Source organism: Fundulus heteroclitus, chromosome 1, assembly GCF_011125445.2.
Source record: "Fundulus heteroclitus isolate FHET01 chromosome 1, MU-UCD_Fhet_4.1, whole genome shotgun sequence".
Lineage (NCBI taxonomy): Eukaryota > Metazoa > Chordata > Actinopteri > Cyprinodontiformes > Fundulidae > Fundulus > Fundulus heteroclitus.
In genome coordinates, this window is record NC_046361.1 from 29,065,328 (window position 1) to 29,080,142 (window position 14,815).

General features: G+C 40.6%; 1 protein-coding gene across 2 annotated transcripts; it reads right to left on the reverse strand.

The window, feature by feature from the left end:
- Positions 1–2,863: 2,863 nt before the first annotated feature.
- aaas (achalasia, adrenocortical insufficiency, alacrimia) lies at positions 2,864–13,841 on the reverse strand. 2 transcript variants are annotated; one of them, XM_012865963.3, is made up of 17 exons: positions 13,710–13,841; positions 13,380–13,539; positions 13,142–13,269; positions 10,485–10,540; positions 10,323–10,414; positions 10,173–10,219; positions 9,095–9,193; positions 8,445–8,588; positions 7,007–7,127; positions 6,787–6,911; positions 5,886–5,946; positions 5,708–5,798; positions 5,454–5,547; positions 4,182–4,249; positions 4,012–4,093; positions 3,835–3,919; positions 2,864–3,089 (listed from the first exon to the last, which is right to left on the reverse strand). In XM_012865963.3, exons 2-17 carry the CDS (start codon positions 13,485–13,487, stop codon positions 2,934–2,936), a joined length of 1,557 nt encoding a protein of 518 aa, XP_012721417.2. In that variant the 5' UTR covers positions 13,488–13,539; positions 13,710–13,841; the 3' UTR covers positions 2,864–2,933. The 2 variants fall into 2 exon arrangements, with proteins under 2 accessions (XP_012721417.2, XP_021173922.2); XM_021318247.2 differs by having other exon boundaries at positions 13,380–13,841.
- Between the last annotated feature and the right edge of the window lie 974 nt (positions 13,842–14,815).

The following is a 14,815-nucleotide window of genomic DNA, read 5'->3' on the forward strand; positions in this document are numbered from 1 at the left end:
AGAGTCCAGGTCAAAAAATGATGGGTAACCAGGAAAATCTTGGGTGATGTGCAACCCAGGTAAATACTGAGTGCACACTTTATTTCTATTTAGATTGTACTAAATCAAGGGTAGTAATGTTCTACAATTTAAATCTGAGCTTCTATACTTTTTTCTCTAATAAACAGAGACTTTACGGGCATGTCACACTTCAAAGTTACAAAAAAAGGCCTTTAATACAGCACCTTGCAAAAGTTTTCTCAACTGTTGAATGTTTTCTCATTTTTATAACTATTACTTTTTCATGTTTTGGCTAGAGGGGCAGAAAATAAACCACAAAGAGGTTAATTTAGTTTCTCACAAGGTGTGTAGGACAGAGCAAACATATAAACGAAGGAACTCTGGTCATGTGATACCAAAATTGAGCCTTTTGGCTCCAAAACCCCCATGTGTGGAAGAAAACTTCTTCACATCACACTGATATTTGATGGATTTGATGGATTTACAGCATCATGCAGTGGGGGATGGAGCTAAATACATGGCAACACAGGAGAAAGGCCATAAAAGAGTTAAGACTCCAGCAATGACAACCCTGAACAGAAAGCCAGAGCTGCACTGGAATTATTTAGGCAAGGCAGGGCAAGTTTATTTATCTAGTAACAAGATAATTCAAAGTGCTGCATATGAACAGAAAAACATTACATTGGGAAATATTACATAGGAAAAGACAAACATTATATTACCAATGGAATAAGCTTAGTAAATCTTTGACTAGACTTCTTTCACACATTAAGAAACAAAGATTTTAAACAGAAAGCATAAAATCACAGTACTCAATTGTTTCTATTCATACTAGGTAAATCCTTGGGGGTTTCTGGTCTAAAGTAATTTTGTTCAACCTTTCTAGAGCTACAACTAGAATAACATGTTTTGTTTCATTGTTTCACTGGCACACGTTTCATCACTAAAATGTTAAAGCTTAATTATTTCTATTCATATATTACCAAAAGAAAAACATCAGTCTAAGCTAAGTAAATTCTAGACTAGATTTCTTTAGTTTCACCGGGAACAAGCTTCATCACTAAAATTCAAAGCTTAATTGTTTCTATTCATACATTAACAAAGTCCTTAGAAAGGTCAGATCAGAGACCGCATAGTTTTAACACTACAGCTAAAACAGAAAGCAGTGGAGTAAAGGAAATGTATGTGTGTGCGGCTGTGTGTCTTAGTGAAACCGTGTGTGTGTTCGTGTAAGTCTGTGAACTGTGGCAGATATTCTTCGTAGCCATAGTCATTGATAGTGATGGGATGTTATCAGGCAGTTCAGTAGTGCTCTGTTCCAGGTTACAGATGCCACAGAGCGCCTTATTTACATAACATCCAGAAGAAATTAAGACTGTCGGCCTTTCAAGGCCAACACGGAAACGTCAGATTCTGATAATAGCGTTTGTTTTCAAGCAGGCAGACTCTTGTTTTTCTGTCTGCCTTATTCTCAATGGATCTTCTCAAAAGGCGACTCCAAACAGCCAAATTTGTGATCATAATGCCAAAGCTGAGCTTCCAACTTTGCCAAGATCTATTCCATCCCACCAGCAAGTTCAGGAACCACAGCTGGCCTGCAGTTCTGCTTACACAGCATTTCAGTCTGAGTGCTGGTAGAGGTCATATGCGTCACATAGCTCACGTGTTAAAATGGTCCAGTCAAAGTTAAGCTTAAATCTGTGGACACTCCCTGTCCAGTCAGACTGAACCTGGGCTAAATTGCAGAAGAACGTGTGAAGCTGGCTGAGACGTACCCCAAAATACCCACAGCTAACCTGTCAAAACAGAGGATTATTTTGAACACTTTTGCAGACCACTGCAGCTGAAAGCGGGTTTGAGTCACTTTATGTAAAACATCTTTGGATGTAGTTTTCATGAGGGTTTAATTTCTAAACACTGTTTTCAAAAAAGGTAGAAAACTTTTGACCGTTCATACAAATATCAGCTTTAATGAGTGCAAGGAAGAAACCCTACAGTGATGATCCTAACCTCGTCTATTGTTTACAAGAAACTTATTTGAAGATATTTACTATTACTTGTATTTGACACATTTTCTACTTAAAAATATACACTGAAGAAAAGATTTAGATTTATAGTTTCAAGTATATTCATAACATTTTTTAATTCTAACATGGAAAAAATACATAACATTTATTTAGTGGAAGAAAAATCTCACATGATAAAATTGTCTTTTACAAAATAACCGGCAGCACATTTAATGGCACCCCTAAAGATTTATCAACATAAATGTACTGAAAAATATTTTAAACATTCCTGATACTTTTCATTTAAGCGCAGAGCTCACATTAGTAATCCCTTTCCCCACCATAGTGAGGACGAAGTTCAGGAAGATATAAAAATATCTGTAAAGATATTAGAAAACTGCAGCACATTTCTGATTATATGGAGATCATGCGACTCCAGAAAGTTCAGTTTTATTGAATGTTTTTTTTTTTTTATTCGTCTGTAGCAGGGTTGGTGATACATTTAAAGTGTGCTTTGAACTTTGTAAAGCTGGTAAGTAATGGCCCAAAATGCACCACTTGACTATTACTTGTTTTTAAAATGTATTTTTGAAAGAAATTTTAAGAAATGCCTTGATTTATATTAAACACATTTGTCTGGAAATCACTTAATAAACCAGTCAGCTTTACATTTTACAGAATAATCGGCTGAATTGGCCTCGTATCACTGCTCGAATCCAAAGTTATCTATTTTTAAGTGTGCCAATTAAAACAATTCTTACTTTCAATCAGCACAAAAAGTATTATAGTATTTAATAGTACTCAACAAATACTTCAAAATGTCTTATTTGAAACACAAAGAAAAAATACTCAGGAAGAACTTTTTACATAATTTTATTCAAAACCTTAAAAACAATATTTCTGTCATCAAACTTTGACCGACGTTCATCAGGAGATGAGCTCTGTGAAGAGTGACTGATTAGCAAAGTCAGCGGGTCTTTCATGTGGGTGAGGCAGAGGTGGACTCCGGCTGAGGTCAACGTGGGAGACGCCGGAGCTCAGGAAGTAGAAAGGGATGTGAGTAATTTTTCCACTCGACCAACACTGAGAAAAGAGACAGAAGCATTATTCTGAAGCAGTCTGGACATACTAGCCTATTTTTCAGGGTTTCTACAGTCGGATGGTCGGACCTAAACATGATGCCCCTGCTAGGGGCCTCTTATTCTGAAGTAATAACCCTGGGTTTCTTCCACAGGAACTATGTCCAGATTCAAACTATACAACAGTAAGTTCTGTTCTCACACACACACAATGGCCACCGGTCTGCAAATGGACCCCGACCTTTACCTGGGCAGCACTCCATACGTTTCTATTCTTAACGTATGAATAGACAGGGTCACAATGTATTTATGGCAGACAGTTTTACAGACATCAGACTTTAAACATGAAACCGAAAGAAGCGCATCGAGAGAGAGAGACAAAGAAAGACTGGATGGAGGGATGGATGAAGAGGTGGGGAAAATTATGAATGACTGTATGGACAAATACACTGATAGCCAACAGATAGATGGATAGATTAATGGATGATATATAAACTGATGGATGAACAGTTGAATTAATGGACAGACAGATGGAAGGAAAAATAAAAGGGATAAATAAAATAAATCCTCTCTTTTCTCCATTTTCCTACATCTATACTCGTCAAGACATAGAAAGGAACATTTCTTTCCAGATTTTTCCGGTCTGCTCTGTGACTAAACACCACATTAGTGTTCACCTTCAGCGGGTGACTATGTAAACACAATGAACACTTTAACAACGAGAAACTAATTCACAGTGTAGCACTGACCACAGTGAGCAGAGCCCCGTGCTGGAAATTTGGGTGAAACTCCATCAGTCTCGCTTCTGCGCCCAGTTCTCCTTGAACAAACCCGCTAGATAATTATAAAAGACTCTTATTAGCGTCAGTAATTTTATAAGGAAAGGCAACGCTTGTGTAAAAAGATAACTGGGTCAGTGTACAAACCAAGGCAGAAGCTCAAAGATGGGGTTGGCTCTTGTTTTGAAGACAGCAATGATTGCAGGTCGGTTTGCTGCTTGAGGATCGCCTGAGGGAAAAAATAAATAAAAAAAAAGGCGAGATGAGATGAGCCACTGAATGTAAACACAGGAGGGCAAACAGAAGAGATGTGGGACCTTTGAGAAGCACTGCGAGCCGTTCCCCTCGTGGATCCCAGGACAGAGACTGAATCTCGCCGCCGACACTGGCAAACACACAAGTGAAGAGTTTCAGTCACACATTTTGTGAAGAAGTCCGTAAAACAAGGGGTTTTTGCAAAGGTCTTCCTATCGCTTGAACTTTTTTCACATTAAAACACAAAGTAGTGCATATTTGTGATGTAGAACGGGAAACAATATCTAAATAAATGAATGTTCTTACAAATCAAAATCTCAAGTGTGGTGAAATTTTAGGAGTTTGTCTCCGGCAGACATACACATCTAGCAACCAGCATTTTTGCCCATTGAGCTTTCCAAAATGGCTCAACCCAGACTGGATGGAGGTCGTCTGTGAACATCGATGCTCCAAACCCCTGGTAGCACGTTTAGTGTCACTACTGTGGATCATCCTGGTGATGGAGGATAAAGCTCCTTCAATCTTTTTCATTTCCAGGGCTGCCATCTTCCCAACTACACCAACCAACTTCCCTGACTTAAACGTCTCCCCATAGCATGTTGCTGCCTAGAGCTGGGTGATATGGCTTAGAAATTAATTATCCGATTTTATTACACCAAATCCGATTAATCGACCCCCCCCTTTTTGTTTCACAAAAAGAAATTATTTTAAAAACTTGCTTCTATGTTGAGCATTTCATTTGAGAGTTGATCTCAATCCAAAGTGCAACTTAATACAAGCTGTGACACAAGATTGGAAAACAAGATGGCGGCCCTGCCGTTGTAAACAATGAAAATATAACTAAATGTTTGCTGCTAGTGGTTTTACACAATGAGCTGAGAACAGGCCTCACTTCGCTTGATTAACTTCAAACTAACTTAAAAATAAAAACATAAATGAGTAAATTAAAATGCCCTGTCTTATGGTAAAAAAGTTTCCTTAAGAATATTTTACAGCATATTTTCTTAAGCATATATTCAGCATTGCAAGCTATACTCTTCATGGAAGCCTGGTGAGCACATTTGCTAAATAAAATCCACATTTTCCAAAAATTAAACCTTAAAACAAATTAGTAAATCCGAATTATTCGATTAAGTCGATTTAACGCCCAGCCCTCTGTGTCTTCCACCAAAAGTTACAATTTCCCTGCAGGCCAAAAAATCGGCCGTTTGGGTCTCATCTGACCAGAACCCCCTGATGCTGCTCGTTTACTAAAGTTCTCTAACAAACCTAAGAGGCATCCGTTAACTGGTATTAGTTTAACAGTAAAAACACGTCTTGTTAAGCTCTTTTACATGATGTCGCCATCTGGTCCGTTGAAGGTCGTCTCTGAGAGGTCAGCCACAACTACTGCCGTCTGGGGCCCTTTGACCATGCTTGGAGGAACACCTGCCAAACACAAAGACATCACCTGTTGGTTGCCATTTACCCTTTAACTCAACAAATTACCTTCCTATAGACACAAGCTCCTAAACTACGCATAGCAAGGAAATACTGTAGCCTTTTCATTTACTTTCTCGTTTATTCTGCGAAGACAGGGAGGCCTAACCTGGTGAGCCAGAGAAGGTCAGAGCGTAGATGACCATCTCTCCTTGAACTGTGAAGAGAAGTCGACTCCCATCCGGACTCCAACAGCCAGACTAACGGGTAAACGGTTAAAACACATTTTTTTTGGAATACTTTGTGTCCTGAATGAACTACTTTTCTACAGAGGAAGGAGTTTTTACCTGGCAGCGCCCTTTTATGCACGGCCAACGCTCGCAGGTCCACATCCTGGTCTCCCAAACCCTGAAGGAAATGGTTCATTTTTATATTTTTTTCCCCATCTGCAGGGGATTTCTTAATAATTTAAACCCTCCTGACAAACTCAAGGCTCAATCTGAGGAAAAGCAACGTCAGAGTGCGATCCTGCCACCGCCGTCCTTTACTGTGCCAATACTCAGTGTGTGTGTGGGGCCCATTTGTTTCGTGGCAAACATACCTCTTGTATTTGCAGCTAAAGCGTTTATGCTTGATTTTAGCGGCACCATAACACATTCTCCCAGTTTTTTTTTGGAGATTTTAATCAAGGTTTTGATGTTTTCTTTGAAAGAAAATGTGTGTGTCTTGAAAACCACACTTCCATACATAGACCTACGGAGAACGCAGGAGGTTTCTTCCACGTGTAGAACCGAAACAGAACCTCCGGCCTAAACACATGGAACAATACCTCTTTATGTTGCAAATTTATGACTTTTCAAAATAAGGTTTTGTAAATATCGGAAATTAATCTTGTTATTTTCAATATTTTATCAATATCAGCCCTAATATTCTGTTGTAGTTTAAGGACTTTGACGCTTTTGCGACAGAGTATTTTCTATACCTCTCTTAAAATATGTTTTCCACTTTAATGGTCTATGGTAGCTGTCATATTAGAGGTGGACAAAGTTTTGAAATGAATATGCTCGGTACACTTAGGAGCCTCTGTATGACTGAACTGCTACCAGCTGCAAACTCTCATGAGCAGAGGACAATCTCTTTGGTCACAACGACCAATCTCTACAAATATTTCTACTTCAAATGTGTCTCAGCCAAGCTAAAAAAAGAGGAAGCTTAAGAAATATTCTAATGTTTGACGTTTGGACCCACCTGAACAAGGCGGACGGTGTGCACGCCAGGATGTGGCTGCCGTCTGGGGACCAGGACAGGAAGGTGACGCCCCCTCCTCCAACGCGCTGAAGGGGCACGCAGCTCTCTGCAGCGACATCCCAAACCTGAAGCGTTCATTCATATCAAAAGGAACAGCTGTAAAAACAGGAAGCGGCACAGTTGGGAGTGAGGATTGAAGGAGAAGCGGTTTAGCTCCAACCATCATGGCCGTGTCCAGCGGGGAGGCAGACACAAGGAGGGATCCGCTCGGAGACCAGGCGATGGACGTGACCGGAGAGTGACCCGGGTGGGACAACACTTGAGCACAGCCAGAAGAAGGCCTGCAAAGACGCTCATGGTTACATTAAAAACTCATCTTAAAACAATCATTTTTCTAGTATCTCAGCTAATTTCTTGTGATTCAACCCTCCATGTCATCCAATAAGCATCACCTTTAAATACATTCATATACTAGACATTTTGAAAACTGGAAAGGTTCTACATCAAGCTTTTTTTAAGCCTTCAGCTACATGCACATATATTTAGTTTACTAGTGTAGCTTATTAATTTAATGCAAGAAAAAAAATATTTTAAAAGTATTATAGTAACAAACAGAATGCGATGGTATGGCAGAAAACAGTACTGGTTTATAAAAACCATACCTATAAAAATTCAAAAATGGGTATACAGAATATTAACAATACATGAATAACAAGTAGAGATTAATTATATAATTAAATAGTAAAACAAACGAAAGATACAAAAACATTTTCAAGATCCTAAAATTTAGAAAATAAAGTGGGGTTTTTTCCATTTTTTTTAGTAATTTTTTTGAGTACGGACAATGAGACAAAGGGTTCTATAAAGTCTAAAAACAGGTTCCAGAGAAGAACTATTTTGTTATCTTGCACATATATAATGAAATATTGCCTTTGTCACTACAAAGTATTCATTTGTTATGAAATATTAATTGTTTTCTGGTGCCATTTTCCAACCCGCAAGAAGGACGCTGGCCTTCACTGCGACGCCGCCTCTGCCCATGTGGGGTCGCCCTAGAGCCGCTGCAGCCTGGGATCAAAAAGATCAGTCGCTGTGTTTACAGATTAGGTGCTAAAAGAGCAACTTTGTCTGGCTTTGAGCAGAAATGATCGCCCTCTGCCTCACATTACCGCTCTTTGGTGTTTAATGGACCAATGGAGCGAAGCGGGAAAAGACTGCTCTACATGGACCTGGTCATGGACGGCTGTACTCAGGGACAGGGAGGGGATGCGGCTCAGGGGCCAGAAATCACGAGAATTACGCAGACGAGCATGAATCAAGCAATATACTCCTTTAAGGCATGATTTTAATGAAGGAATTACATCATAACATAATTAAAGGCTCATAAAAGTTAATTATGCTTTAATAAAAAGGTAAAGATGCAAAATCCTTTTACCTTTACAGTGATTAAACTATTACATGCTGAGCTTTTTGCTGAGCAGGTTTAAAAAAAAAAACATAAGGTCATAACACTTTATTGTCATTTTAGTTTTTTTTTTTTTTTTAGAAATAATACTGTTTCGGCCCACGAGTAATTTGGACTCGACGATTTTGGCCCATGTGAAAAACAGCTTGGACGGCGCTGGCTTGGACCTAGAGACGGCCTTAGGATGACGTACCTTGTAGACAGTGAGCAGGGGTCGACGTTCCACACCAGCACACAGTTCTGACATGCCACGGCCAGCGCGGACGCACACAGGGGTTTCCACTGCACTGCTGCGACGTTCCTCTGTAGACGGTGCTTCAGTGTGGGACTTATGGCACTGAGAAAAATTTTTGTTTTAATGTGACAAAAGGCCCGACCTGCAGTTTTTACTCCGTACACAGTAGTAACTGAATATTATCAAATATAGGGCCAGGATCCTGGTGGCAACGTACAGCTAGAGAAGATCAACTACGTAGTGTGAACATGACGCAGCGGCTTAACTTCCTTAAGGTAGAACAAGGAGACGCCTGCACGATCAGCTGCATTTTATACAAGCTGCAGGTAATTCAGGGATGTTTTACAGAGGCAAGTAAAAAAAAAAATGGGGTAAATAAAAGCAATAAGAACAATTTCTATCTCAGCTTTGAATAACATAGCACTAATTTTACCAACCCTTTAGAGGGGTGGATTAAATGAGAACTCATCCAGTCAAGTCAGGCCCATAGAATTAGCTATCGGCATGAAAATCAGACCGACAGCATGTTTCTATTGGTTATAGGAGTTAAAGCCAAACTGTGCTACTGTCTTGGCACCGCTGAGCCCTTTGGATCGTACTTACGGTACCTTTTGGGGTTGTAGATCTTGATGGAGTCATCCAGCAAAGCTACGGCGAATTTGTCCGTGTGTGGGTGCCAGGCGAAGGCTCGCACCACACAGTCATGCCTAGCAACACAGAAAGGGAGCCGCGTCAATCAATCAATCAAAACAAAAGGAAGTTACGCAAAGCTTTAACATCGTTATCATCCACCGCTTAGAAGTAACGAGAGGAACGGATTTGCAACGTGTTTTTAAAGGCATACTATGCAACATTTTTCAGTTAATTAATATGTTCCATACCGTTTTGGATGATTAAATGAGTCATTTCAGGTTGAACTAAGGTTTTCTCGGCCGCCCTGGTGGTCTGTGGGGGAAATACCGTACTTGCAATTGCAGGAGCCCTCGGCCCGCACACACAGGCTCAGAAGTCTCGTGTGCATCGCGAGAGTCGGTCTTGCTTTACGGCGAGAACTGCTACACGCCCGCAGTGAAAGGCATGCTCGTTGGTAGCGCAGTGGCGATATTTGTGCAGTTATCATGGCGGAACCAGCGAGAAAACAGCGAAAGCCCACGTTGGAGCAGGCAAGAAAGAGGAAAAGGGCTCTGGACAGAGAGAGGAGTCGTACATAGGTGAACATAGAAGGCTGCAAGGCTGCAAGGCTGACGCGGACCTCGCGTTTCTGCTGATGCGATTGTAAGTAACATTGTAGGGTTTCCCTCACGCTACCGCCTCGCCGACATTCCAAAAAAATAATAATAAAAAAATAAAACTAACTCGATATGAGCGCCGCTCCGCTCAGCCGCTCAGCGGCGCAAAGCTTGTCTCCCCACCCGCAAAGTTTGTCTCCCCCCCGCTCCGCCGGTCGTCCCAAATTCCCCCCGCTCCGCTCAGCCACTTTTGTATTCGTTGTGTTCGCCTGTCTGCTAAGCTCAAAACAACCGCGCCTGGCTTGACGGAGGAACCAGAACAGCTGAGCATCTTTACAACAGTGCACTTTTACTTTCGCCCTCTGGGGGGAGCCTCGCTGGAAAAATCAACCCCGGTTGCATAGTATACCTTTAAATCACAAACCACAGGCGAAACATTAGAAAAAAACTTTCTTACCAGTTTAGCACCTGTGAGAACTCGGCGATCATGTCCTCACTGCTTAGCTTTAAACAAAAATAGTAGCAAAATTAAAAAAAAAAAAATGTAGCGCTACTCGACATTTTGTTTTTTTTATTTATTCAACACAAACCACCAGAGACGACTTACTGTTACATGAGGGTACAGGGAGCCGTGAAAAGAGGAGACCCACCGCAGCAACGCCAGGATGCACCCAGACGTCACGGACAGCCACTTTGGCACTGTGACAGGAGAGAGTCCACACGTCACACGCTGTCCACACAACACACGGGACCTTGGTGCATTACGTACCCTCTGCATGTGAGGTGGTGACTTCATTGAGCAGCCCAGTGAACCCGCCATCCCGCCTGGAGCACACACACACACACACACACACACACACACACACACACACACACACACACACACACACACAGAGAAGCCTAATTAGCGATCTTTGACAGCGACAGAGTCATAAACATCGACATGAGCTGCTGCGTCAGAGGTAGGAAATCTGCTAAAAGTTGCCTGGCATGTGGCGGTGATTTGCATGACTATGAGATGCAGCTGTAGGCTTTCATTTAGCCGCGCAGATGCTCGGTTTAATGGAGGTTTGAGCCCTTTTGGTGCGTCTATGGCTCTCTTGGAGCTTTTAGACTGACAGCTTGTGCTCACATGGTGAGCTCGTGTTCGAAGGAGGGGAAAAGAGCTGCAGTTATTCAATGAGTCCATTCAGTTGTTCCTGCTTTTAGATGAAAAGGATCATCCTAAAAATCAGGAAAAAAAATGTTTTGCCAAACAAATTTATTTCTTTTTTACACTAAAACATATTTAATAACTCAATTTTACGGCCTTGATTAACCTGTCGACACAATCACAATGGAGATGAGGTATCAATGGATAAAGCCCTGCTGCTCATTAACAGGTGAATTAACTGCTGTTTTTAAGGTTTCTTCTTGGCAAAAGTGGCTTTTATTTGAAAAGACTACAGAGAAAATGAAAAAATGTCATTTGAGTTGTCCGATCTGAAAGCCACAGCTGAGGTACGAGCTACAGCTGCCCTACATGCTGGAGGAGGCGGCTTTTAAATTCATAAACTCTATGAAAATGACAACAGGGATTATTTTTAACTAGAATCAACTGAACAGTTGGATTGGATTACAATATATTTTAAAAGTGCACATAATAAAGAGGCTAATCCTAACCAGCACAGTGCTTTATCAGCGAAAAGTCTGAAAATGGGAAAAAAAAAAAAAAAAACTGTGAAACTCCATCCAGCATGCCAAACATATTACAGGCATGTATTGATGGATTGGAATCTTAACATTGGACAAAAACAATCTGGATATAAAACATTTTTAATTGATAATTGTGTTGATTAAAGTAAAAAGCTGTCCAGACCAGCCTGACCCAAAGTGAAGAAGTAATAGTCCCTCCCTTGTTAGACTGTGATTAAACTTTTGTTTTTTTAAAAAGAGACAAAGCAATTTCCCAAGATAAGCCAAGCCCTGAATATTACCTGGCCTGTAGATATCATGAATAATTTGAAAAGAACCTTTTTAATGGCTGAAAGATCTCAAAAAGCAACAAGTCATCTAAAAAAAAAAAAAGTAGGTTTGCATCATGTTACAACAGACCTAAAACTAGCACAGCATTCAGTGACAGTCAAACATGGTGGCAGTAGTCTAGGGGCTGATTGGCTTCCTGAAGACCTGGATGACTTGCCATAACTGATGGAATCATACATTTTGATCCTGCAGGATCAGGCCTTAAGCTTTGGTTCATGAGGCAGACACCCTGTCTACTTTTAAGACTAATCTTAAAACTTTCCTTTTTAACAAAGCTTATAGTTAGAGTGGCTCATATTACCCTGAGCTATCTCTATAGTTATGCTGCTATAGGCTTAGGCTGCTGGAGGACATCAGGGTCTATTTTTCTCACTCTGCTGAGTTCTACTGTTCTCCAGTTTTGCATTGCTCGTCATCATCTCAGCTTTTAACTTTTTGTTCTCCCTCTTGTTTTTCTTCATAGTAGGTACACCTGGTCTGGCGTTCTGTTAGCTGTGTCATCATCCAGAGAAGACAGATCACCCGCTATTACCATCTAATGTAGAACAGATTACTGGATCAATGTTTGCTTCTGTGCTTTTTTGTCTCTCTTGCTGTGTCTCTACTCTGTCTTCTCTAACCCCCAGTCAGTCGAGGCAGATGACCGTTCATACTGAGCTCGGTTCTGCTGGAGGTTTTTCCTTCCCGTTAATGGGTGGTGTTTCTTTCCACTGTCGCTTCATGCTTGCTCAGTATGAGAGATTGCTGCAAAGCCATGGACAATGCTGACGACTCTCCCTGTGGCTCTACGCTTCCCCAGGAGTGAATGTTGCTTGTCGGGACTTTGAAGCAATCAACTGGTTCCCTTATATAGGACATTTTTAGACCAATCTGTATAATATGATTGATTTGACTTTGGAAAGTGCCTTGAAATGAGATGTTTCATGACTTGGCGCTATACAAATAAAATTGAATTGAATTAAGCCTGAGCACGCTTGAGTATGCAGCAGATTCTTGCAGAGGCGATAGAGAGGGCAATAAATCCTCAGTGGGGATGTTAAAAGACTCGCTGCCAGTAATCACAAATTCTTGATGTCAGCTGTTGCTGCCTAAGGGGTGAACTTTTTTTTATTATATTTAGATGTAATTACCAGAATCCCTAATTATGGCAGCACTATTAATTACATTTGCAATATTTTTATTTATTTATTTTTAAATTGCAATTATATTGCAAATGCGATTAATTGTGCAGCCCTACTCTGCACTAAACCAAAAAGCCTCCCTTTCACATTTGGATGGTTGATCCCGGGTACTTAAAACTCATCCATCTCATCATAATACCAATTTCCCACTTGTCTCCGGCTTATTGACACACATATTCCAGACGTGGAGGGCGAAAACAGCCAGGCTCCAGTTTCCTACCAAGCTGCGGCGCTTCTCATCCACAGAGTTTCGGAGTGGTCCAGGAAGGCCGCCTTGCTGCTGCTTTCCGTGCGGCTGTGGAGCTTCAGGGACTCTCTGGGGAAATGCAGACTCAGAGGACCGGAGTCCTGCACGAAGAAAGAAAGAAAGAAAAAAAAACGAGCAACGTGAGCTGCCTGTACCAACACGGGTTAAACTGAAACGACCTACGTAAATAAAGGAGCAAGACGACTCGAACCTGCGCGTCCTCGGAGTTGTTGGCTCCAGACAGCAGCTCGTTGTTGGACTCGCACAGGGTGGTCTGTCCGGGGGGCAGCGGAGGGGGAAACAGAGCCAGAGAGCACATCTCCACCGCGGTCAGTCCCTGCTTCCAGACCCCGGAGACACACTACGGACCACTAGCGGAGTCAAACACGCAGATATCAAGCTTAAACCTCAGACGGGACTGCGTATTTTAAGATGCCCCGGCCAGCTAGCTAGCTAAATAAACTTGCTAAATAACGAGTTAAAATAAATAATTTAACTTAACCCGTTTAGTAAACAGTGGGTTATAAGCAGTGAAGGTTACCTTGTGCTGTCAGTTCTCCTTACCGTCAGGTCAAATATGACTTAGTGGATTTTAAAAGCAGATTGACAACACATGCTACTTTCAGTATTTTCAGTCAATCCCGCCGTGCTGAGCTACGGCAAGCCTAAAGGTAAAAAAAGAAAAAACACGCAGATTTTCAACACTGAATAAACCTCGACCTGCTGCCCTCTGTTGGACACAGCGTGGTACTGCACGCAGACTTAAGCTGTAGCTGTTGGAGAGATTTTAATGAAACGCTGGGGTCATTATATTCAAAACACTACTTATTAATAACAACACAATAATGTTTTGATAAACAAAATACCATCATAAAATTGTACTATGTAAATCAGAAGAGAAAACAAAGGCGAAGGCCTGTATATGCGTCCAGAAGGCTCACGGGATGATGTTTTCTGGACATCTAGATTAAATTAGAAGAAATTAGGTATGGCAATTAAAATGTAAGCAAAGATTTACACATCCACTACATGCTTATTGATTTTTTTTTTCATATCGTGGCAACAGTATTACTACAAACTTTTCTAAATATTCTATTTGTACTTTGTTATAGTTCCTTGTTCAGTAGTTTCCAGCTTTGGTAAGTTCATATTCTTATTTGTTTTGTGGTGGGATCAGTAATGCTATCTTATATATATATGTTTTTTGCATACATGTTCTGTCTTCAATAAATTAGGCATATCAAAACCTTTTTATGAACCAATACTGAAAAGGAATTCTAAGAATTAAAAAGCTTTTGTTACACCCTGTAAGACCTAATTAGTGTGTTTTTAAAAATGTTGCCTTGCACTGTACGTTTGACACATTATGCAATAAAAAAAACTACATTGCTGTTGTTTTCTGTTTGAATTTAAGTTGTGTTGATTTGTGAGTTTATTGTAAATAGTGTGTTTTGTCAATGTTTTTTTGAATAGTGCTCTTCATTCTCTTTTCCCTTTATTTGGTGGGATTGCATTATTATGTTACTTTTTTTGAACGTGTAAATACATTTTTGTGACATTCATCTTATTTGGCTTTATTGTGTTCATTTGTTAATTTAAGGATGCACAATTAGCATGGTTGCATTGCAGCAAGAAAGTAATTTGTTT

Excerpts from the sequence above, each read along its gene's own strand:
- aaas (XM_012865963.3), bottom strand. The coding sequence starts at position 13,487 with ATGTGCTCTCTGGCTCTGTTTCCCCCTCCGCTGCCCCCCGGACAGACC. Across the intron at positions 10,415-10,484 it reads CACCACCTCACATGCAGAGG|TGCCAAAGTGGCTGTCCGTG; the intron begins GTACGTAATGCA and ends CTCCTGTCACAG. Across the intron at positions 5,799-5,885 it reads GCATAAAAGGGCGCTGCCAG|TCTGGCTGTTGGAGTCCGGA; the intron begins GTAAAAACTCCT and ends TTTACCCGTTAG.